Source organism: Paramisgurnus dabryanus, chromosome 1 (assembly GCF_030506205.2).
Source record: "Paramisgurnus dabryanus chromosome 1, PD_genome_1.1, whole genome shotgun sequence".
Taxonomy (NCBI): domain Eukaryota; kingdom Metazoa; phylum Chordata; class Actinopteri; order Cypriniformes; family Cobitidae; genus Paramisgurnus; species Paramisgurnus dabryanus.
This window is the reverse complement of record NC_133337.1, coordinates 29,622,920-29,647,458: the sequence shown is the minus strand read 5'-3', so window position 1 is coordinate 29,647,458 and position 24,539 is coordinate 29,622,920. Positions and strand designations below refer to the sequence as shown.

The 24,539-nt window shown below is 37.5% G+C and overlaps 1 protein-coding gene across 10 annotated transcripts in view; it reads left to right on the top strand.

Moving 5' to 3' along the window:
- Positions 1-24,539, top strand: part of grip1 (glutamate receptor interacting protein 1) — a 342,888-nt gene that overhangs the window by 296,581 nt on the left and 21,768 nt on the right. For all 10 annotated transcript variants that reach the window (XM_065289844.2, XM_065289842.2, XM_065289839.2 and 7 more), the window contains 5 exons: positions 3,194-3,380; positions 6,143-6,288; positions 8,208-8,288; positions 16,986-17,055; positions 20,479-20,624. In XM_065289844.2, the coding sequence (XP_065145916.1) occupies positions 3,194-3,380; positions 6,143-6,288; positions 8,208-8,288; positions 16,986-17,055; positions 20,479-20,624 (630 nt within the window). The remainder of the gene's footprint in view (positions 1-3,193; positions 3,381-6,142; positions 6,289-8,207; positions 8,289-16,985; positions 17,056-20,478; positions 20,625-24,539) is intronic.

Below are 24,539 nucleotides of genomic sequence, written 5' to 3'. Positions count from 1 at the left end.
TAGCTGCATTAAATGTGTGCTAATAGTATGAAGATACTGAGCAAATTCTACCAATTTTTTATTTTCAAATAAACCAATAACATCAAAACGTTATATAGGTAACAGGACTGAACATTAAGATTGACATTCACGTCAATATCATAAAATATACAGAAAAGAAAATGAGAAAATTCACTTTTGATCTTCACATGGCCTTCAGAAGATCTAGGTGATGTCAAAATAATGGGGACATTACTAAAATGTGCATTTTTTTCTAAAATATTATGATTTCAATGGTAAAAAATATTTAAAGCAAAGATGGGATATGGGCCCACACAAAAATGTAAAGGGGACATAAAATGAAACTCTTGCTTTTCCCATTATAATATAATAATACCGCCCTTTAATCGGCACCATCCAACCAAAAATTATGGCAATCAGTGTTTGCATTTCATCAGCTCATTTGCATTTAAAAGGACACACCCAAAAATGGCACATGTTATAATAAATTATCTTTATGGTATTTTGAGCTAAAACTTCACATACGTACTCTGGGGACAACAAAGATTTATTTGACACATTAAAGGATTATATAAGGATTAATAACTTTTAAACCACAACTTCTCGTCTATCTCCGGTCCTGTGACGCGCCAGCGCGACCTCACGTAATTGCGTAATGGCGTGGAAAGGTCACGTGTCACATACATGAAACGCACATTTGCGGACCATTTAAAACAATAAACTGACACAAAGACATTAATTAGTATCATTCGACATACAACAACGTAGGAACGGTCCTCTTTCTCCAAACATGTAAACACTGGGGCGTAGTTTCGCATACGTCATCCTTGACGTGATGACGTATTGTGTGAGGTCGCGCCGGCACGCCACAGGACCGGAGATAGACGAGAAGTTGTGTTGTAAAAGTGCATTTTTTTATTGTTCTTGTCAAAAATGACAATCGTTTCGCTAGATAAGACCCTTATGCCTCGTTTGAAATCGTCCTTTGAAACTCCTTTGAAAAAAACTGTTAAGTGTTAAGTGTTGGGGTCCATTAAACTCCATTAAAATGAGAAAAATCCTGGAATGTTTTCCTTAAAAAAAAATCTTCTCGACTGAACAAAGAAAGACATCAACAGTTTGATCTAGATTTTTTTTTAAGAAAATGGACTAATCTTTTAAAAATCATTGTGAAATGTCCCCTTCTTTAACTCTGGGACCCTGTACCGGGTCCAGAATTATCTTATTTTGACTTAATATAAAATATTCCTGTAATTTTTAATGGTCTATCATGGACCCAGTACCACATATGAGATACTGTTTGAAAGCTTAGAGTCTCTACTTTCTGCAGATATGCATCACTTTGAGATATCTTTCACTGTAAGAAAGTTATTTACACTTAATTTACACTATCACCCCCCACAATTTTGTATATGATTTTAATATTCACGTATTTCATATTTTTCAAGTATGACAAACATGGGCAAGTCTTATATCAAATGAAAGCTCTCACTCTCAGGAATACAGCTACATCGTTATTTTTGTTCTATTATTATCACATATTCAACAATCGTCGAATGAATAATGAGGTAAAATATGGTCTTTTGTAAACATATGGGAAACTTGAGTGTGATCTGCCTCAGATAGCACATATAGCTACAAATGATACACCATCTTTTATTTTAGGTCCTACTCTAAAAAATGAGTCCATTCACAGCATTTTCTTTGGTTGTGTGCATATATAATCCCTTGCTATTTATTATATGTGCAAAACAAAAAATTAATATTTATATGAAAAATGTATTTTCACACCCTTCAGTAAAATGAGAATAACTTTTGAATGCGACATTCTAAAGAGTTCATTCTTTTTTTGGGTGTTTACTGTCTGCTGCTGCTAACAACCAGAACTGTCTGCAGTCTGCTAGAGCACACAGAACCAGAGTTATACACTATCACAGACAGTGTTTACAACATAAAAAAAGACAATTTGGTGTTTCATCATATGAAAAACAACATAAATAACACTATTTGTCACAAACAGCAGCTTTTTATGTAACTTCAAAGGGTTTTCTTTAAAATGATATAAAGATATTTCATTTATTCCACTGTATGTGGTTATGGGAGCACTTCAAATATTTTTAGGCAGAAATTAAATACAAAAAGGGTATTATTCCTCCCTTCAGTTGGAGTAAAATAACTTTTGCATTTATTATGATAGAGAAAAAATTCCTTTTTCCTCTGTAAGCTGGCAATAGCTGGAATCAAACAAAACTGTCTGTAGGTTTCGTTACCACTCAGGGCCAGAGTTATACACTTTTAAATACAGACTTTAGAAAAAAAACATCAAAAAGCGCCTAATTATTTTTGTGTTTATTAGAGGACTGACAACACATACAACCATGTTGACCACTTTTAACAGTGTTTTATGTAATTTCAAAGGGTTTCTTGTAAAATGATACCAAACTTTTGTATGTGCACCTCTGCATGTGGGTATGGGAAGCTTTTGAAATTTGGTAGGCCAAATCCAGGCGGAAATCCCCAAAATAGCCTCAGAGTGTAAGAAGTTAAATGTAAAGTATAGAGATAGAGAACGGAAAGGATAAAAAATTGCTGTTTTTACTATGTAGTTTTTATTAATTTTTTAAATTATATGGTTTGAATTTGGTGTTAGATTTACATGCAGGACACTTTGCTTAATAATAAAATATATTTTAGAGTTGTTGTTTTTTTGCATTTGTATACATATTAGGTGTATATATGTATGATTCGATTGGTTGTAAAATCATTCCTAAAGCCTGTATGGTCTTAAACAAAGTACACTAGCGTTTGTTTGGGCAAAGATACTAGTACACACGCTGAATACTTATCAGCAATGACAGCGCAAATCCAGATCAGTCATAGCAAAAGCTGTGTCTAGTCTGAAAAGCTGCGTGTGCATTGAGATGAACAGAAAACAATACATTTGTTGTTGTTGTTGAACACAAAAGGAGATGTTTACCCAAACTGTTCTTTCACTGCATGCTTTCATTATATGGAAAACAAGCAGCTTGCCCATCGCTCAGAAAAATCCCATTTGGGAAAAAATCAAAGAGTTTTCATGGTTTTTCATTCAAGCGTTTCCTCAAGAGAAATCTGGACATTGTTTTGTTTTGCACACAGTGAAAATATTGTTTTGTTTATTTGATCTCTGTTTATCTCTTTTTCAACTTTGTAGTGTCTTTGGCATCCAGTACCGTAGGTCTGGCGGGTCAGGTAGTCCACACGGAAACAACAGAGGTGACCCTCATCAGTGACCCCATCATGGGTTTCGGTATTCAGCTCCAGGGAGGAGTCTTCGCTACGGAAACCCTGTCCTCCCCTCCGCTTATTGCTTACATAGATCCCGACAGCCCGGCAGAGCGGTAAGTCAACCCATTACCATTATTATTAACCTTCACTGCTTGATGCGACCTAGTTAAAACTCTGGGATTTAGTATTCCACGCGCCTTTCCGACGGCTTAATTGTTTGCTTTATCAGAGAAGTGTGAACTTCCCTTTGGGAATCTTTAATATTTAATCTCGAGTTTAATTTTGATTATCTCTACAGATCCCGAATCCCATCACACCGATTTCTCGGTGATGTAATGCAGTGATGGCACATGATGTATAGCCGATTTGTTTCGGTTCTGCGTGTGCTTTGATCGACTGCGTCGTTACGTGACAGAGCGCTGCACTTAAGTGTAATTACGTGCACGTCGACGCCGCAGCTGAAGGAACTTGCCCGTCGCATGAGAAGATTTAGGTCGCAATTTCGCTGTAATTACTGACCTGAGCAACCTGACTCGTAGCTTCCAGCCGAAGTTATAATTGCAGTTATGGACGTAAACCTTTTCATGTCGGTGATTTGATGCCTTGTGGTCTTGCGAGAAGACAATCCTGCTGAAATAACCAGTTGGAGGCAGAATGAATTTCAATGTTTTGGCTGGTTTGGCATTGGTGGACCAGAATAGCAATTAGAGCCGTGTTGATACATCATATATAATCTATTGCTTTTCTTTTTCTTGTTTAATGTTGTGACGTATTGCATCCCATACATCCCCCAATAATCATGCTGTTCACCATTGCTGAATACCTCCTGTGGTCCCCAATATGCCATGTTTTGAAAGGATACAACAGTATCCGGTAAACAGCTACGATTGATGTTTTAGGTATGGTAAATTTTTGTTTGCTCACAGCCTGTTTGAGCATTCAGTCGATGTTTTGTTCTCCCTGCTGTTGAAAAACTTTGCACTTTATCTCTGACCTTGAGGCTGAAGCTAAGTGAGCGTTTGTACCTTTGGCTAAAATGTCACATTCACTCATTGATGTTTGTTCATTGGTGCCATCTGGCTGATACAGCTGTCTGTCTGGCTCTTTTCAACAGTGCAGTTTTTTAAGAAATAGTTCACCTAAAAATAAAAACATTGCATTGTGTCATTTGAAACCGGTCTGAATTTTTGGACTGTGAAGTTCTCTTAAAGGGCCAGTGTGTAGATTTTTAGCCACATCTAGCGGTGAGACTGTGAATTGTAACCAACGGCTCAGTCCACAACTGAAACGCATAGAGAAGCTACGGTAGCCACCACATGACAAACACGTCATCATATGAGACAACGTAGTGATAAAACGTGATCCACTGAGCAGTTAGTCCGTGTAGAGCTACCATAGAAATATGACAACCCGCGAATGTATTATTATTTTTATTTTTAGTTTATTATGTAAGGTCTTTATACACCACTGATAATATACACTCACCTAAAGGATTATAAGGAACACCATACTAATACTGTGTTTGACCCCCTTTCGCCTTCAGAACTGCCTTAATTCAATTTTACATTGATTCAACAAGGTGCTGAAAGCATTCTTTAGAAATGTTGGCCCATGTTAATAGGATAGCATCTTGCAGTTGATGGAGATTTGTGGGATGCACATCCAGGGCATGAAGCTCTCGTTCCACCACATCCCAAAGATGCTCTATTGGGTTGAGATCTGGTGACTGTAGGGGCCATTTTAGTACAGTGAACTCATTGTCATGTTCAAGAAACCAATTTGAAATGATTTGAGCTTTGTGACACGGTGCATTATCCTGCTGGAAGTAGCCATCAGAGGATGCGTACATGGTGGTCATAAAGGGATGGAAATGGTCAGAAACAATGCTCAAGTAGGCCGTGGCATTTAAACGATGCCCAATTGGCACTAAGGGGCCTAAAGTGTGCCAAGAAAACATCCCCCACACTATTACACCACCAGCCTGCACAGTGAACAAGGCATGATGGATCCATGTTCTCATTCTGTTTACACCAAATTCTGACTCGACCATCTGAATGTCTCAACAGAAATCGAAACTCATCAGACCAGGCAATATTTTTACAGTCTTCAACTGTCCAGTTTTGGTGAACTCTGTAGCCTCTTTTTCCTATTTGTAGTGGAGATGAGTGGTATTCAGTGGGGTCTTCTGCTGTTGTAGCCCATCCGCCTCAAGGTTGTGCGTGTTGTGGCTTCACAAATGCTTTGCTGCATACCTCGGTTGTAACGAGTGGTTATTTCAGTCAAAGTTGCTCTTCTATCAGCTTGAATCAGTCGGCCCATTCTCCTTTGACCTCTAGCATCAACAAGGCATTTTCCCCCACAGGACTGCCGCATACTGGATGTTTTTCCCTTTTCGCACCATTCTTTGTAAACCCTAGAAATGGTTGTGCGTGAAAATCCCAGTAACTGAGCAGATTGTGAAATGCCCCGACCGGCCTGTTTGGCACCAACAACCATGCCACGCTCAAAATTGCTTAAATCACCTTTCTTTCCCATTCTGACATTCAGTTTGTAGTTGTAGTGACCAGGACCACACCCCTAAATGCATTGAAGAAACTTCCATATTATTGGTGGATTGTTTGACAGAAAAATTATTTTCTTTCCTTTATGTATTGTACAGTTTATATATTTAAAGAAGAAATTTTTCTCGAAGGCATTAAACTTTTGTGAAAATCATAAAAAAAAATGCTGCTCCCGGCTGGCAACTTTTTTTTTAAACACTGACGGGTTTAAGTATAGTTAAGTGTTAACAATTAAGAATTGTCTCTTTAAACACATCTAATGCTATTCTCTGGGTCATTATAATACAAATTTTGTTTGTGCTATTCTTGCACAGGTGCGGCACCCTGCAGATCGGCGACCGCATCCTGTCAATAAACGGCATCCCCACTGAGGACAGCACACTTGAGGAGACCAATCAGCTGCTGAGGGACTCCAGCATCACCAGCAGAGTCACACTGGAGATCGAGTTTGACGTAGCAGGTAGGCACAAGGACCGATTCATTATATCTGAACCTGTTCGGGGATGAACGGTCCATCTGGAGCGCTTTTGATTTCATCATAGTTGTTTGTTTTAAAAAGTTGCCCCATAATTCTGAGTGCCCGACCATCTGGCACACGTTTGATGTGTGAAAATGATTAGAACCACAAGACAAGCGCATGTGATATAAAGGCTAGGGTTTCCAAACAGATATCAACGTGAAAAATAGAGGCTCAATGTGGTGTTATATAACAAAAACCGGGAGCATTTTTTCTGTCCTGCTGTGCGTGGCAGTGTAATAACGCGGTAGATCAAGAGTCACTTGTCCTTGTCAGCTACGTGTTTGTGTGTTATTTAATTTGGTTCATTTTATTTAACTTGTCAGAAAACTTTTAATCTTCAAAGTGAAAGTATTTAGGGTTTCTGACAGCGAAGATCCTTGTGGTTCGCTCACAAAACTGAGAAGCCACAAGGATGGCAAGATCCCTGCTTAAATAAACAGAATACCAGCAAGTCCAGCATATGTTGTGTTTTGGTGCTGGTTTTCTGGTGACCTTTCCCCAAACCAGCACCCACACCAGCTAAACCAGCACCAGCTTCAAATGCTGGTAATACCAGCAAGACCAGCATATGTTGTGTTTTGGGGCCGGTATGCTAGTGACCTTTCGCTAAACCAGTACCAAACCAGCACCCACACCAGCTAAACCAGCACCAGCTTCAAATGCTGGTAATACCAGCAAGACCAGCATATGTTGTGTTTTGGTGCTGGTATGCTGGTGACCTTTCGCTAAACCAGTACCAAACCAGCACCCACACCAGCTAAACCAGCACCAGCTTCAAATGCTGGTAATACCAGCAAGACCAGCATATGTTGTGTTTTGGTGCTGGTATGCTGGTGACCTTTCGCTAAACCAGTACCAAACCAGCACCCACACCAGCTAAACCAGCACCACCTTCAAATGCTGGTAATACCAGCAAGACCAGCATATGTTGTGTTTTGGTGCTGGTATGCTGGTGACCTTTTGCTAAACCAGTACCAAACCAGCACCCACACCAGCTAAACCAGCACCAGCTTCAAATGCTGGTAATACCAGCAAGACCATCATATGTTGTGTTTTGGTGCTGGTATGCTAGTGACCACCAGCAAAACCTGCAAAAAAAACAGCATGGAAATCAACACACCGAAAAAAACATGGTTACTACAGAGATTGTGTTTAGTATAAGACAAATGTCCATAAACAGCACACAAAAAATATTTTCTACATGCCATTAGGTTTAAATGACCATCCAGTTTTTGGCCAGAATAATCTGCCATATGGACCAGACCTTGTTTTATTAGGTCTGGCTATTCAAAACTGCTTTAGGGTGTTGTCTATATACCCAATGAATGTACAGTAAGTGCGTCAGCATAATGTTTACTTTCAAACAAATTCTTTGGGAACAGCTCAGCCGTGCTGTGTTTTTGCACTTAGTGTATTCATCATCTCTTTGACCAGGTGGTTGTTTTGTGAGACTCTTTTGTTGGTTTGGAGAAAATGGGCTCACTTGAATTATTGGATGATCATTCCAAGAGCAGTGGCCTTTATATGTAATTGCTGGTCACTGGAGTGCGGTACATTTTTTTTGTTTGGACAGGTTTGGCACCACTTTCAATCTTTCGCACCTGAATCGCTGCCCAGAAGAGAGGGATGTTTCTCTATAGAGAGCCTGAGCTTTTGGGACCGATCTCTATCTGATTAAAAGACTTGGACATTGTTTCCTGAATTTAAAAAATCACCAAGCACCTTTACCAAGGGTTGGTTTGGTATTGAATCTCCCTGTCGTTATGTATAAGTCCCGGGGTTTCGTAAAACTAGGAATTGTGACAGATGGGCTTGTATCTGATCCCCTCGAACCTCTTTTTTATCTCTGTCTTATTCAGAATCAGTCATACCAAGCAGTGGAACCTTCCATGTGAAGCTACCAAAGAAGCCAGGTGTGGAGCTGGGCATCACCATCAGCTGTAAGTATCTGTAACCTCTTCAGGTTGTAACGTTTTCTTTGTAGATGTGTTTGTGGTTCCTGTAGCTCAAATGGTATAGCATGCTGACAAAAATGTTTACTTGAACTATAAATTGCTTTGGACAGAAGAATGGTATGAATGTACTGTAAATGTATTAAAGTACACAGTAACAATCCATCATAGTTCAATTTAAACCCAACAGTTTTGTTTGTCCGTGTTCACCCGACCATGGTATGAAACAACCCAGCATTTTTAGTTAAAACAATCCAGCATTGGTTAATTTAAACCCAACAGTTGGTTTTGTCCATATTTACCCAACCATGGTGTTAAACAGCCCAGCATTTTTAGTTAAAACAACCCAGCATAGGTTAATTTACACCCAACAGTTGTGTTTGTCTATGTTAACCCAACCATGGTATGAAACAGCCCAGCATTTTTAGGTAAAACAACCCAGCGTAGGTTTATTTACACCCAACAGTTGTGTTTGACCAGGTTAACCCAACCATGGTGTGAAACAACCCAGCATTTTTAGTTAAAACAACCGAGCTTAAGTTTATTTTAACCTAACAGTTGGTTTTGTCCATATTTACCCAACCATGGTATGAAACAGCCCAGCATTTTTAGGTAAAACAACCCAGCGTAGGTTAATTTACACCCAACAGTTGTGTTTGTCCATGTTAACCCAACCATGGTATGAAACAGCCCAGCATTTTTAGGTAAAACAACCCAGCGTAGGTTTATTTACACCCAACAGTTGTGTTTGACCAGGTTAACCCAACCATGGTGTGAAACAACCCAGCATTTTTAGTTAAAACAACCGAGCTTAAGTTTATTTTAACCTAACAGTTGGTTTTGTCCATATTTACCCAACCATGGTATGAAACAGCCCAGCATTTTTAGGTAAAACAACCCAGCGTAGGTTAATTTACACCCAACAGTTGTGTTTGTCCATGTTAACCCAACCATGGTATGAAACAGCCCAGCATTTTTAGGTAAAACAACCCAGCGTAGGTTTTTTACACCCAACAGTTGTGTTTGTCCATGTTAAGCCAACCATGGTGTGAAACAATCCAGCATTTTTAGTAATAACAACCCAGCATAAGTTTATTTTAACCTTACAGTTGGTTTTGTCCATATTTACCCAACCATGGTATAAAACAGCCCAGCATTTTTAGTTAAAACAAGCCAGCGTAAGTTTATTTTAATTTAACAGTTGGTTTTGTCCAAATTTACCCAACCATGGTATGAAACAGCCCAGCATTTTTAGTTATAACAACCCAGCATAAGTTTATTTTAACCTTACAGTTCGTTTTGTCCATATTTACCCAACCATGGTATGAAACAGCCCAGCATTTTTAAGTAAAACAACCCAGCGTAGGTTAATTTACACCCAACAGTTGTGTTTGTCTATGTTAACCCAACCATGGTGTGAAACAACCCAGCATTTTAGTTAAAACAACAACCCAGCGTACGTTTATTTTAACCTAACAGTTGTTTTTTTCCAAATTTACCCAACCATGGTATGAAACAGCCCAGCATTTTTAGTTAAAACAACCCATTGTAGGTTAATTTACACCCAACAGTTGTGTTTGTCCATGTTAACCCAACCATGGTATAAAAAACCCATAATTTTTAGTTTAAACAACACAGCGTAGGTTTTTTAACCCTATAGTTGGTTTTGTCCATATTTTTCCAACCATGGTGTAAAACAACCCAGCATTTTTTGGTTTTGTAGTTGCCTTTATCCAAACCTGCAATTTCCCTGGGAATCAAATGCATAACACAAAATTGATCTCCATATGATGATGATCACCATATATTTCTTTCATTCATTCATTCAAGACATTTTGATGACCTCTTTTGTTATAAACGTTTGGCACAACATGAGGCTTTTTAATTGATGACCGAATTGAATCTTTGTGTGAACCATCCCATCAAACACCTTTTACTAGACCGTTTGCAACATCTAACCAGTGTTATATATCACTCTCTGCAGTAGACCATTTCCCCTTGACCGTTTTTGAGCCTTTATTGTCTCCCCTGTCCCTTATAACCCTTCTACCTTTAAACCATCATCTCCCAGAGGCTCGTAAACGAAGCTAGTTTTCATGGAAATAAATACCAGGCTATTCCCTTCTCACTCCGGGGAACACGCTGTGTCTTCTCTCTCGTTTTTCATTCGTTTATCATCGCCCGACTGTTTGGAAAGAATGTTAGATGTAGATCTGCCTGCAAACTCGATCCGTTTTCTGTCTGCAGTCTGGGCTCCCCAGAGCTGCGTTGGTAAACCCCACATGCCCATCGCTCGAAGCCCCTGCCAGCTGCTTCATCAATGCTGCCCGCGTCGTCGAGCCAGAGTGATTCATCAACTCATCTGAGCTCAGTTTTGTCATATTGACTGTTTTCACCATTAAAGCATTATGATACAAACCTTCTGCTTTTAGTGAGTGAAAGCCTTGTCAAATGGTTTTGCATTCGTTGGCTCGCATGCAACAGCCCACCGGTAATTGCCTCTCTCTGAAGCCCAGGAGTTGTTTACCTCCAAAGCAATTTCTGCCTGTCGCCCTCCACGCTTTCTAAATGAAAGTATTTATTACATTGTCGGTGCACATGTTGTGCACAGTCCTTGCGTTCGTTGCTAATTTGGTGGCGCAGTTCTCCAAGGATCTGCTGTGCTAAGATAATCGCAAACTATTCCCAGAAAAGCTTTTTGTTGGTTTTACAGCCGTCTGAACTTTTGTAATAAACCAGATGAACTATTGAAATAACAGCATGGCTTCTTTTTCGGATCATTAGAAAAACTTGTCAAATGTTCTCCAGAGAAAAATTCACATACCTGTTTCTTTAAAAAAAGCACGATTTTACTTTAAAATTTGATTGTGTAATCCAATTGTGTCTAATCCCGCCCACTTTCAATTTACCCAATAGTGTATTTCTACAGCCCAGTCTCCAATTGGTGAGAAACACAAACTTAGATTCAACACGGAGTGGGCGGAGCTCTTGTTTTTTTTTTTTTACAAATGAAGACAAAGTGCTTTAGGAGAAGTGCCTAGTAATATCACAAGGCACTTACAAAGCTATAAGAAATGCCACGCTATTAAAGTGGACCTCTCGTATCCCACAAGGCAATGCATCATATGCAGAGGAAGTCTGCTCAATTATGCCTGCGCTCGGCTCAGGGCCAGTAAAACGTCTGAGAAAGTCAACTTGTATGATTTAGGATTGGTGTTGAAGAAGGCTGTCCTTATCCGTGCCTTGATTAATGTGTATGGGCTTTGCCAGGCTCTCGTGGCCTTCCTCAAGGGTTTAATGGCTTTCTGCTTTGTGCCTCCGTGTGGCCTGTATTTCACAGGTACTAATAAAGCCATAGAGGGACACCTTTATAGATGTCTTGTTTACTTCTCCTTAAAGATTACCTCGTCTTATTCTCCTGGTGGCAGCTCATTGGGAATTAAAGAATGTAATATATAGTATCTATTTAAATATACCTGCATGTGTTCATGTCATGTCCCAATCCATCACGGCTGACTATATAACATTACGAAGAAACTGTCAGGATATTTTAATACTGAAACTATAAAACTAAATTAGAAACTAAAGGGTTATAGTCGGAGCCGATGGTGTAGTGCAGTGCTCCCGACATATGGCGCAGACGCACTTTCAGCACCCCGAATTCGAATCCCGGCTCGAGGTCCTTTACCTTTCTCTCCACCCTATCCTCTCCTTACGTAATAGCACATAAAATGGCCCCCCCAAAAAATAGTGAACAAAACAAATTGAATATTACAATTAAAGTGTTTATGCGGTTGCTAGGGATGTTGCTAGTGTAGGTTTATCTGGGTGGTTGCTCGATAGGCTTACTGGTCCCAGTCGAGAACCCCAAAAATGCTTTTGACGCATCACCTACTCATCATCATCGTTTAAACTGGATCAAACCATGCACATTGCTAAAGTTTACTTTTGGAGTTGCTTTAGTTTGACCATTAGTTTGTGGAACAAACATGTCCAGACCTGGTCATTTGACATACCTAACGTGACCAAGCGGATTCAGAGACAATGGGTAGGCTGTGCTATTTATCACCGTTAAGCCAAATAGCAATGCAAGCGAAAGCTGAGACTATGACAAATCTGCTAACCAGCAGCAGGCACAGACCGGTTCTTGAGTTTTTGAGCTATAGAACCTCATAACACAAAATGTGCAAATTGTTTATATTTTACTAAATATATTTTCTGCCAACATATATCTTCATATTGTGAAATTTGTAAATGGTATTCAATCTGCTTTTATGAGCTGTTGTGTAAACAGGACAATTCTGGAGTCACATAACTTGCAAAAAATGACTTTCTTGCTTAGTATTTTGTTAAAAAACGGAGTTATCTCATTTTGCAAGAAACTCTTCAAATATCAAAAAATTCTTAAATCAAGATTAATGTTCTTGATGAGCACTGTAAAAGATACTTTGCTGCCTTAAAATTTTTTGTTGAATCAACTCGGATTTACAAGTTATTTCAACTTACTATTATTTATCTTGACTAGAGATGAGTTGTTATAACTACAGGCGAGTTGTTATAACTTGTAAAATTAAGTTGACTTTTCTCAACTATATTTTATAAGTTGTGACAACTCATCTTTGTTGACATAACTTGTAAATCTGAGTTGATTTAACAAAAAATTTTAAGGCAGCAAAGTATTTTTTACAGTGAAATAAGATAAGTTTTTAGAGCAAAAAATATCAACTTTAAGTAAATTAGTGCTTAAAACAAGCAAAAATAAAAATTCTGCCAACGGAATAAGACAAAATGTCTTGAAATAAGTTTACTTTTTTCATAAACACTTAATTCAAGAAAATATGTCTTATTCCATATTTATTTTGCTTGTATTAAGCACAAATTCACTTTCGAACTCCTCGAAAGAATCTTGCACATAAGTTTGAAGAAAAAAACTGACAAACAAGCAAAACTACATAAAACATATCTCTCAGTTCAAAAGTGTGGGATAGTCTATATGCAAGTTACAAAGGCTGCGTTCATGCAGTCGTTGCTAAAGATTGCACTGCACTGCAAAAAATTACTTTTTTATACTTACTGTTTTTTTCTTGTTTTTAGTAAAAATATCTAAAAATTCTTAAAATAAGACTCAATTTTAAGACAAAAAAACTATGAACTTTAAGTAAATTTAAGTAAATTAGTGCTTAAAACAAGCAACAAAAAAATCAATAAACATTAAATAAAAAAAAATGTGCTTACCCCATTGGCAGACATTGGCAGAACCGTTTTATGCACAAAATCACTTAAATTAAATATTTTTGGTCTAAAAACTAGACTTATTTTCCTAATTTTGCTCATCAAGAAAATACATCTTAATTTAAGAATATTTATTGATATTGATATATTTATTTAAGATATTTGATTTTTACTAAAAACCAGACAAAAATACTAAGTAAGAAATAAAGTATTTTTGTCTTGTTTTCAGTAAAATATCTAAAAATTCTTAAATTAAGATGCTTTTTCTTGATGAGCAAAACGACCCAAGAAATAAGTCTAGTTTTTAGACCAAAAAAGTGATTTTGTGCATAAAACAAGCAAAAAAATCTGCCAATGGGGTAAGCAAATTTTTTCTTGAATTTAATCTTTAAGAAAAATGTTCAAGATTTTTTTGCTTGTTTTAAGCACTCATTTACTTAAATTTACGTAAAGTTGATAGTTTTTTGTCTTAAAATTGAATCTTAATTTAAGAATTTTTAGATATTTTTACTAAAAACAAGTGATAAAACGGTAAGTATAAAAAAAGTATTTTTTTTGCAGTGCAGTTCAATCTTTAGCAACGACTGCATGAATGCAGCCTTTGTCCCTTGCGTATAGACTTTCCCACACTTTTGAACTGAGAGATGTGTGTTTATGTAGCTTTGCTTGTTTGTCAGTTTTTTTTCTGCAAACTTGTGCAAGATTCTTTCGAGGAGTTTGGTGAGTTCGGCAGGATTTTGTAGCGTATGTGCATGTGGTGTGATGTCAATGTGACATATGGTGAGATGCCCTTATTATCAGCGGACGTCGCCCCCTCTCTTCACACCGAGCAAAAAACGTGTTTTTCTTTGGAGAACTCGCTAACATTTGGAGATTGAATTTGGTCAGAAACATCACCCGTGTTGCTGAAAAGATTATGTGTCCTCAGATAGTTTCAAAGTCAACCCTGATCGACAGCCCTGAAGTCATTTCTTTTCTCTTTTGACTGAAGCTTGTGCTGTAGACTGAATATTTGACCTTTCTCATTAAAATCATTACATCGCAGAGTTGGCTGTGAAAACAGAAACTTGTTTTTTCTATTGCCTACTTTGGTTCTGTCTGCAGTTTGGACAAAAAAGTGGTCTCATTCGGGTGAATTTAACTAAATAAAATGTTTATTTAGCCTTGCGTTGAGTGTTTTTCCAGCCACTGTTCTTATAAGTCTTTCTTATTTAACACATCTGAATAAGTCATAATAGCTCCAGGATTTTAACCGAATGTCTTAGAAACAATTAAAATGGATTAATAATCTCTGCCACCTCCACATATGACATTATTCAGTACTCCTGGGTGGCGTCCTATTTGAAGGGCAGGCATCCTTTGAGAAGTTTAATATCACACCCGCAGATTCTGTTGGTGTGCAAAAGACCACATATGACAAATGTGATTATACACTCGCATCTGTCCCCAATAGCGAGCCGTCATATGACCACCATGGCTGTAGAAAAGCTTTTATACAGACAGTAGATCTGTGCCAAACCTACAAAGCTCCATATTTAGCATTATCTAGATTAGCACCAAAATCTTAATGCGGCATCACATGCATTCTTCACAGATAAAGCAGTCACAAAAGCTTTGTGCGAACCTCAAATGTTTTATCTAAGATGGTGGACGACATTGAGGAACATGCCCATGGGTTAATACATTTATTTAGTAGTAGTAAATCACAAGACTTTATTGGAATCAAGTGTTTGCAATTTGTTTGTCAAATGAGCATTCATGTTGTTGGCCCATAGACTGTAAAAAAATGGATGATGTGTCTCCATAGACTTCCGTGGTAAAAAGTGAAGCTAAAATATCTTAAAAATGTCATCTTGCACTGATGACGTCATTTGGAGTTAGTCTGCACTGCAAAAATAACTTTCTTACTTCGTATGTTTGTCTTGTTTACAGTAAAAATATCTAAAAATTCTTAAATTAAGATTAAGAATTTTCTTGATGAGCAAAATGACCTAGGAAAATAAGTCTAGTTTTTAGGCAAAAATATACAATTTAAGCGAATTTGTGCTTGAAAAAGCAAAAAAATCTGCCAATGGAGTAAGAAACATTTTCTTGAATTAAGTGTTTATGTAAACTTATTTATTTAATTTTTTTTATTTTTAGTCTAAAAACTAGACTTATTTTCCTAGATTATTTTGCTCATCAAGAAAAAAACATCCTAATTTGAGAATTGTTAGATATTTTTATTGAAAACAAGACAAAAATATTAAGTAAGAAAGTAATTTTTTGCAGTGTGCGCGCAGTAGTGATCGTGACACTGCAAAAAATGATTTTTAAGAAAAAAAAATCGTAGTATTTTTGTCTTGTTTTCAGTAAAAATATAAAAAATTCTTAAACTAAGATGCGTTTTCTTGATGAGCAAAACAACCCAAAAAAATAAGTCCAGTTTTAGAAAAAAATATCAAAGTGATTTTGTGCATAAAACAAGCAAAAAAATCTGCCAATGGGGTAAGCAACAAAATCTTGAAAATTTTTCTTAAATACTAAAAAAATAAAAAAATAATAAAAAAAAACTTGCTTACCCCATTGGCAGTTTTTTTTTTTTTTGCTTGTTTTATGCACAAAATCACTTAAATTTGATATTTTTGGTCTAAAAACTAGACTTATTTTTTTGTGTTGTTTTGCTCATCAAGAAAAAGCATCTTCATTTAAGAATTTTTAGATATTTTTACTGAAAACAAGACAAAAATACTAAGAAATGTTTTTCTTGAAAATACTTTTTTGCAGTGTAGTGTACGCGAGTGGTCGTACGCATGGCCTTCTTATTAATTTATCTGACTCGTAGGTGTACACAGACAATCGACGTGTGACAAAAATGCAATGCATCTCCTGGGCTACATACTACATTCTCCTGTATGCGCATGCAAAGTGCATGCGGTTACAAAAATCTGGCGGTGGGGACACGCGCGTGTATGCCTAAAATCGGAAACTATACTACTAGATTTAAAGCTCCTCAATACAAGAAATATCTAAAATAAACTTTGTTGGGAATAAACTTATAGCTTGAGTTTAAAGTTTGCTCACATTCAATTTGTTTACATGGAGGGGGTGGGGTTTATGGGTAGGGGGCGATCAAAAGGTTTTGGCTTCAAGTTGTAGTGTTGGCCCATGAAAAACATGGAAATCTGTCACTTATGAAAATACATTCAGATTCACCCTAAGAAGACAGCTGCCTATGTAGACTATAACCAGCAAGGCATCTTACTACACGTTTCAAACAATGCCTATGGACTCCTTGGTGTTTTGTGTAAAACCACCCTAATAGTTTCTTCACAAAGCTAACACCTGGCACCTTTTTGTTAATGATGGCCTACACCTTTAATAACCCTAACTCAAGATCTTAATGGCGGTGTTGCATGAATGGGTGGGAGTGTGGCAACAAATCACTTTAGTTGTTTTCTTCTCTCTTTTCAGCACCTTCCAGCCGAAAGCCCGGGGACGCTCTTATCATCTCTGAGATTAAGAAGGGAAGTGTGGCACACAGGTACCCGCTTACATTATACTGTATTTCCCTTTAAATATATGGTAGTATTAAACGCTTATCTCATGGGAACAGTGCTACTCATTGTATACATCCGCCAGTACATATACACCCACCAGCATATCATGCTTTACTGTATTAAATACAAAATATAAAGGGATGGGTGTTATATCCAAAAGTGCAATGTTCCAGTGCATTCCCAATGAGGTATATGAAATGCAAACAGATCCATTCGACACCGCACAATGTCATGTATTTCCACCAAATAATTTTTGAGTACATGAAGTTTGCTGTTTAGCAGCGCATGCAAATCTATAAATACTGTTGAAAGCCAAACTGGTGACATTTTTTGCAGTACATTTTTAGGGGTGAACAGCTAATTCGATGTTACAGCTTAGAGCCCCGTGTAGACCTCACAATCGCAATCAACAACAATGCAGTCAAACACCTTCCCAGAGGGCAGCTGCTGAGATTTGCCTCAATACGGAGGTCTCCATCTTCTCCCATCTGCACCGAATCAGGAGCCCAGAAAAAAATTAGCATTTATCTGCATAAGCTTGCTTTCCCAGGCGGATGCGCAACGCTCTGTGGTCTCCCTGAAGTCTTTCCGCGCAGATGTTGTAGCATCATCCGTTTTGGGAGCAGATGAAATACTGATTTGGGCGAGAGTCCAAAAATGCAGCAGTGTGTGTGTGCCTGGCCTGACAACGGACCGTTGAGTATCATAGCCTGATCTGATTAAAGATGCTGAGGTGTGAAGAGCAAGCATAAATCTCTTCTCCATGTCCAGCAGTTAGGTTTTAAATTGAAATAAAATGAAATAGTTCACCTGAAAATACCCATCATTTACTTATTCTGTGGAAGAGACTTTTTCGAAATTAAATATCATCCATAGCCAAGGTCCAAAGCACCGTAATCTGTATTATGTCGTTTTTAAAAGCCAGACAGTAGCTTTGTGTAAAGAACAGACCAAATTTGAAGATTTTTTTACTCTGCTGTGTGTTAAGATGCTTCAGTGTGACATCACTGAGACCCAACGTCCATCAAATGTCCATCACACTAAACCACTGTTGGTTCAGTGTGACATAACAGAGACCCCACGTCCATCACACTAAACCACTGTTGGTTCAGTGTGACATCACAGAGACCCCACATCCATCAAACGTCTATCAAACGCCTTGTCAAATTAGATAAAAAAAAATTTCAATCTTAATGTGTCTCGCAAAATATAATATTATATGTTAAATTTACATAATTGTTCTATTTGATACAAATGTAAAAAGTACATCAAACACCATTGATCTTCATGTGTCACATGACCAGTGATTTTTTTTCAATAATCTCAATGTTCCACCGAATGAAGAAATAATATATTTGTCATCTCAATTTTTCATGATCTCATTCTGTCCAACAAAATAAAAAACTTCTCAGTGATTGTTTTATGTAATCAAAACGTAAAATGTTTAAATACAATAAATAAATAAAAAAAGGTCTTCATGGTAAGAGTGTGGGTGGTTGAAGGAATGATGTATACTACCTAATTACCTCAAATACAGCATAAATATTATAATTTACCATACTTTAAGATAATTGAACATATGTTTACCTATAATTATGCCAGCAGGAAGGAGAATCAGGTTATGAACCAAACTATGAAAAACGGAGTGGATATATATCCTGTCTTTGTGTTGAGATGACTGTGTCACAGTCTTTCAAATCTCTCTGTACTCTTTTCAGGCCTAAAAATAAGTCAGTCATTAAATTTGAGGCTGTAGTGGAATAATTGTGAAATCAGGCAGAATTGCATCTCAAAAATCTGCTGTAATGTATGTATAAGGACGCCGTTTATAAAACAGCACAGTAGCGCATTTATGGACCTCAGATGCAAAAGCCACTAAATGCCACTTATGTCAAAAATAAGATAATGATATGAACCGAATGCTCTCAACATGTATTATACTTTTATCAAATACTTTCACTTCATATCTGCTTAGGCCATTCAGAAAAACGATTCTTTGGCAGAATCTATTTAGAGTCTGAAAAAAAAATAGTAATTTACAAGAAAATAAAGTCAGATAAAACTTAAGCCACCTCTTCACTGTACACGACAAACAGTGGTCGTTAAACCGGAAGTCAATCATTCCCTATGGAGAGTCACAAAGTGACCATCTGCAGATACGTAATTTTCGGATCCAGGTTGAGCATTGGATCCGTTGAAAAATTTGAACTTGTGCGACGCCACATGCTATACGCAGAACGGAAGTGATGCATTTCAGTGTAGTACAGTAAAAGTTACTTTGTCATTAACCCTTGAATACTTAAAAAAAAATGTTGATCACTGATAAGTAATACATTATTAATTTAATATCTATACGTTGTTATTGTAGTTTTGTCTCCATATGTTCTCTCCAAAAAATATTGTCTTTGTCTTTGTGATATATGCATAGCTGTTTATTGTTTCATTCATTTATTTATTTCAATATGGTGAATATTAAAATTACGCTGGAATGAGCTTTTTTCCCCATGTTGGCATGGATTTATGATTAAACTGTAACTTTATTACAACTGCCACTAGGGGGCGAACTCCAGCAGCCGTGTACAAAGGTCGTGTACAGTGGAAAAGCGGCTTACGAAGGTTTTGCTTCTGAGCTCTTCAATAATTCACAATATGATAACAGAAAGTCCCTGTTTTTTGTTTTCCGGATCTACTTTAACACTCGCAGCAGCTATTAACTGTGTACCACGGTCAGTCCACTGAATAATACATAAGAAAAGCAGCGACAAAATGAGTGCTGTGAGAGAGAAAATGCAAAATAATCTTTTGCTTAAAACATTGAGACGAAGCTGTGCTGTGTGTTTGTAGAAAGCTTGCTAAGAAATCCAGAAAACATTTGCTTTTATAAAAACTGGATGTGTGCAGAATTGAATCTGAAGATCTGAAGATGATACACTGTCAGAAAAAATGGTCACAAGCGGTCACTGGGACCCCTTGTAAGGGTCCTAATATGTACCATTTAGGTACAGATATGTATACGTTTGGTACCAATATGTCCTTCTGAGGTACTAATATGAACTCTTTAGGTGCAAAGGTGTACTTTTTAAAAGGGTACCGCCCACCTTGACATAAAGATGATTCTGTCCCCCGCACTTTCAACTCGCCATCATTCCCGCCCATGTTTTTTGGGGGATATACATATATATCTCTACTGATGTCCCTGCACCTCAACTTTTAAGATGTTTTTGCATGCCTCTAAGTCATAAGGGTCAAAAAGTAAAATGTAATTTTATTATTTCTCTGTTTTTTACCGTTCTGAATTGTAGTGACTCTACTTGAATTGCATTTCACCAACAACACAGCTAAAACAGTACTCGTGTACACAAAAGAGCATCTTAAAACTGTACAGCTTTGCTTGTATTCCTTTGAAGGACGGGCACCCTAGAGCTTGGAGATAAGCTGCTGGCCATAGACAACATACGTCTGGACAATTGCTCTATGGAGGACGCGGTACAAATCCTCCAGCAGTGCGAAGATTTGGTGAAACTGAAGATCCGCAAGGATGAGGACAACTCAGGTACCCCAGAGTCCCTGCACCCCAAACACATACTGTATGCACATTAAAAGACTACAAACTAGCACGCAAGGTCAAAGAAACTGCATCAGTAGCAGTGTTTGTTAGGGAAGATCATGAATTAACTATTAGGGTTTGGCTGATTACCATACTCTGATATAATCTGGTTTCAAAAAGATGTACCAAGGACATCGTAAGGACGGAGTGAGAGAAATTGGGTAGGCATTCAAGGCTATAACGCACAACACATAGATGAGGAATTAGAAACCCTGGATGATTTTTTTCATGACAGATAATAGTATTATTGATAAGAAGAGATGTTTTTTCCTGGGATCATTCTTTTAACTGCAACTCAACCCTGCAACTCCATTTTGCTCTTCTAAAACTCATTTCACACAACGCCTTGATACCAGGAAATTGCCAAAAAATTGGGCAAGCGTTTACTGGTGTTTCTGATTCTCAACCTGTGGATGTTTTTCATCGCTAAAAGGTAGTTTGGGAACTTATAGCAGAGCACAGATGACACATGTTTGCTCGAGACAGCGCAAGCTAGCATGAAGGTAAAGCTAATCTTTTACATTATAGCGATGACGCTGGTAGTGACGATTCTCTCAGACCAATCAGTGATCTACTGTGTTTTCGCATCACGTTTGGTATCAGCTCGGGTCGCTTGGAACCTCAACCGAGGTGGTATGAAAAAAGTATCGGATACGTACTGCACCCAATGGAAAAGCTCACAAAAGTAAACTGACCCGACCCAAACTAAACCAAACCGTGGGGTACTATGCAATGGAAAAGTGCAATTAGATCCAAAAACCCAAGGTCTGACACAAACTGGTTCGGGAATAGTTTCACAGGTCAGGAATAATATTAGTGGTAATTTCAAATGAATGTGTTTTTGCCGAACGGACCCGAGAAGACCCAAACTATCTCGCGTGTGTGCATCGAGTGCTTTTCCAACCCCCCCAAGACAGCTTGCGAATTGCATGGTTTATTTTTGTTGAGACAGACCTGTCAATCAATTTTGAATACACACTGTAACAGTTACCTTGGTATCATCGTCAGATAACACATAAATGGAGCAGCAGGCCAAATTTGTTGCGAGGCCACCAAAGGGTCGTAATTTTGTCTGGCTTGTCTCCGATCTGGATTTATGCACGTCGTGTTTGGGTAAAAAAGTAATAAAAGTAAAGTACATTTCTTTGGACCCGAGAAGACCTCTGTCTAACTATCCGAGCTGAAACTGAGATCGATTTTGTTCAATTATGCGTCAGTTTAATATCGAAAATGCACGAGCATGGTTTCTCAAGAGGGTTATCGTGGATAAGTATTAATTTGCGGAAAAAATGCACGATTACAAAAACTTTATGGGATGCATGTGAACGTATGTAAACATTTCGGAAAATCATTAGCGGTGTGAATGAACCAAAACCGAACGATCTTTGGACAAATTATTTTTTGTAATCTATGTGTGAAAAGGGCTTAATAAACCTGTCCCTTCTTCTGGTGAGATGTAGAGCTCCCATTGTATCTGCACCCTGTTCACTTCATCCTTTTTACTTAGCATTGTGCATGTAGAGGAAAATTGGGTTTAATCGCCTCAATTTAATGCTCCTTTGGTTCAATTATCTGATTAGAAGCCCTTAGAGCATTCACCCGGTCTTTACAGAAACATAACTTGTTTTTATCTCTCTCTGATCCTCTCAAAAGCATTTACCCACAATCCCCTGCACCATTGTCCTCTTCGGGAGCACCGTACAGAAAAGAAGCACAAAGGCTTTTGTGTTACATTTATATTTCATGCAGAACATCCAATGCATCCGGGGAATAAATGGATAGAAGAGCTGAACAGACCTCATGCTTGTTTGCACAAAGCTAGAAGATCGTTTAGATCTTTCTCGCTGCGAACATTAATATTGACGTTCGTTTTTGCAAGCCGCTTTTTTAGAGCTGTGACAACAAATCATCAAGGGCACCATCAGCGCTCTCTGAACGAGGGCCCTGACTTGCGTGTTAAATGGGGTAATTTCCATCTGAGCTCTCCATTAGTTCAAAGTCAAAAAAACAAAGGCGTAATGAGCCGACCTTGTGTTAACCAACATCCCCAGACCCCCAGTCCGGAAAGCCTGCAGGTACAAATGCACACACGCAAACGTAGCCTGTGAAGTGGGAAAGTTAATGTTGTGAACTGGCAGATATCAGCGCTTCATTAATATGTGGAAGATGTTTGGAGTTGATCGCCCTGAGGGTCTTTTGAATATTTCTCTAGTCTTCACTTTATCACATTTACTCTTCAGGGTAGCCGTGCTAAATGGGTATATTGACCTTTTAATAGATGTGTTGAGTGTTATGAGGAAATATTTTATGAAACGGGCCGGCGTTATAAATAAAGTAGCTTTTGGTGTTTCTGTAATTGCACAGTGCAAAACAATTTGTCTAATACACATCAAGCAAACTTGCTTTTAAAAGACGTCTAGAAGCCATGCAAACACAGGCATCTAGGCTAAAACAAGGCAAAATGAATAGACGCCCGAGAAAATTAAAATAAAATAAATAAATGAAAGCAAACCAAACATTTTTTAATCACAGTTGACTTAGCTTACATAATGCAGTACCATAAATCTATAAAGTTATTTAGAGAAAAACGACATGTAACCAAATTCAAATTCATTTTGGCTAGAAGTGGGTTACTCATAGTCATAGACTATATTGGGTCTATAGTTAACCTAAAGACAGGGAAATTATAGCTATTGCTTGCTGGGTCAGCATTAGTTAGCTTAACCTGAACTAACAGTGAACAGCATTTATGAATTTTACTTCTTATTAATTGTAATGTAAACATTGGTCAATTGATAAATGCTATAGGTAACGCTTCACCATAAAGTTTTGTTCCCATAAAGCATTAGCTAACACATAAACAAACAATGGACAATATATTTTACAGCAATGTAAAAAGTAAAAGTTGGATAAAATAACTTCAATTGGTAACGCCTAAAAGTTTTTTCAACTTAAATGGGACATATCATGAAGATCTGACTTTTTTCGTGTATAATTGGGTCCCCTGCTTTTATCAATCTAGAAAATGTGAAAAAGATCAACCCAGTAACTTAGATTTGGTAAACCATTCTCTATAACCATGAAGGTGATTGAACTTTGGCTCCCCTTGTGATGTCAGAAGAGGATCTTATTATAATAATACGCCCCTTAATCTGCACTGTTCAACCACGGCACTGCCATTAAGTGCAGAGATCAGCTCATTTGCATTTAAAGGACACACCCCAAAACGGCACATATTTGCTCACACCTAAAAAATTGGCAATATAAACATGCTATAATAAATTATCTGTGTGGTATTTTGAGCTAAAACTTCACATACTTACTCTGGGGACACCAAAGATTTATTTGACATCTTAAAGTCTTGTGAAATGTCCTCTTCAAATTTTCTCACTTTACACTATAAAAAGTGAAAAGTTGGATAAACTTAAAAAAAAAATTAAATTGGTAATTTCAATTTATTCAAGTTAAAATTTTACTTTAAATGAAAAATTTATGTTGAAAAAAATATTTTAGGCGTTACCAATTACAGTAATTGTTTAAGTTGATCTAACTTTTACTTTTAACAGTGAGTGTTTTTATTCATTTTTATGAATTCATTTATAATTTTGTATTGTTTGAACATGTTAGTTTATTGTGCATTAACTAATGTTAAAAGATATAACTTTTCATTTTCATTTTAAAAATCCAATGCGGGGTAATTTTCAATCCAGTGTTGGGTCAAAAAGAAACAAACCCAACCCGTTGGGTTGTTTAAACCCAAAATGCTTGGCTGTTTTAACCCATTGTTGGATCAAATACAATATAAACAATTTCTAGGTCAATTTAACCCAACAGCAGTGTTTGTCCCTTTTTGACCCAACG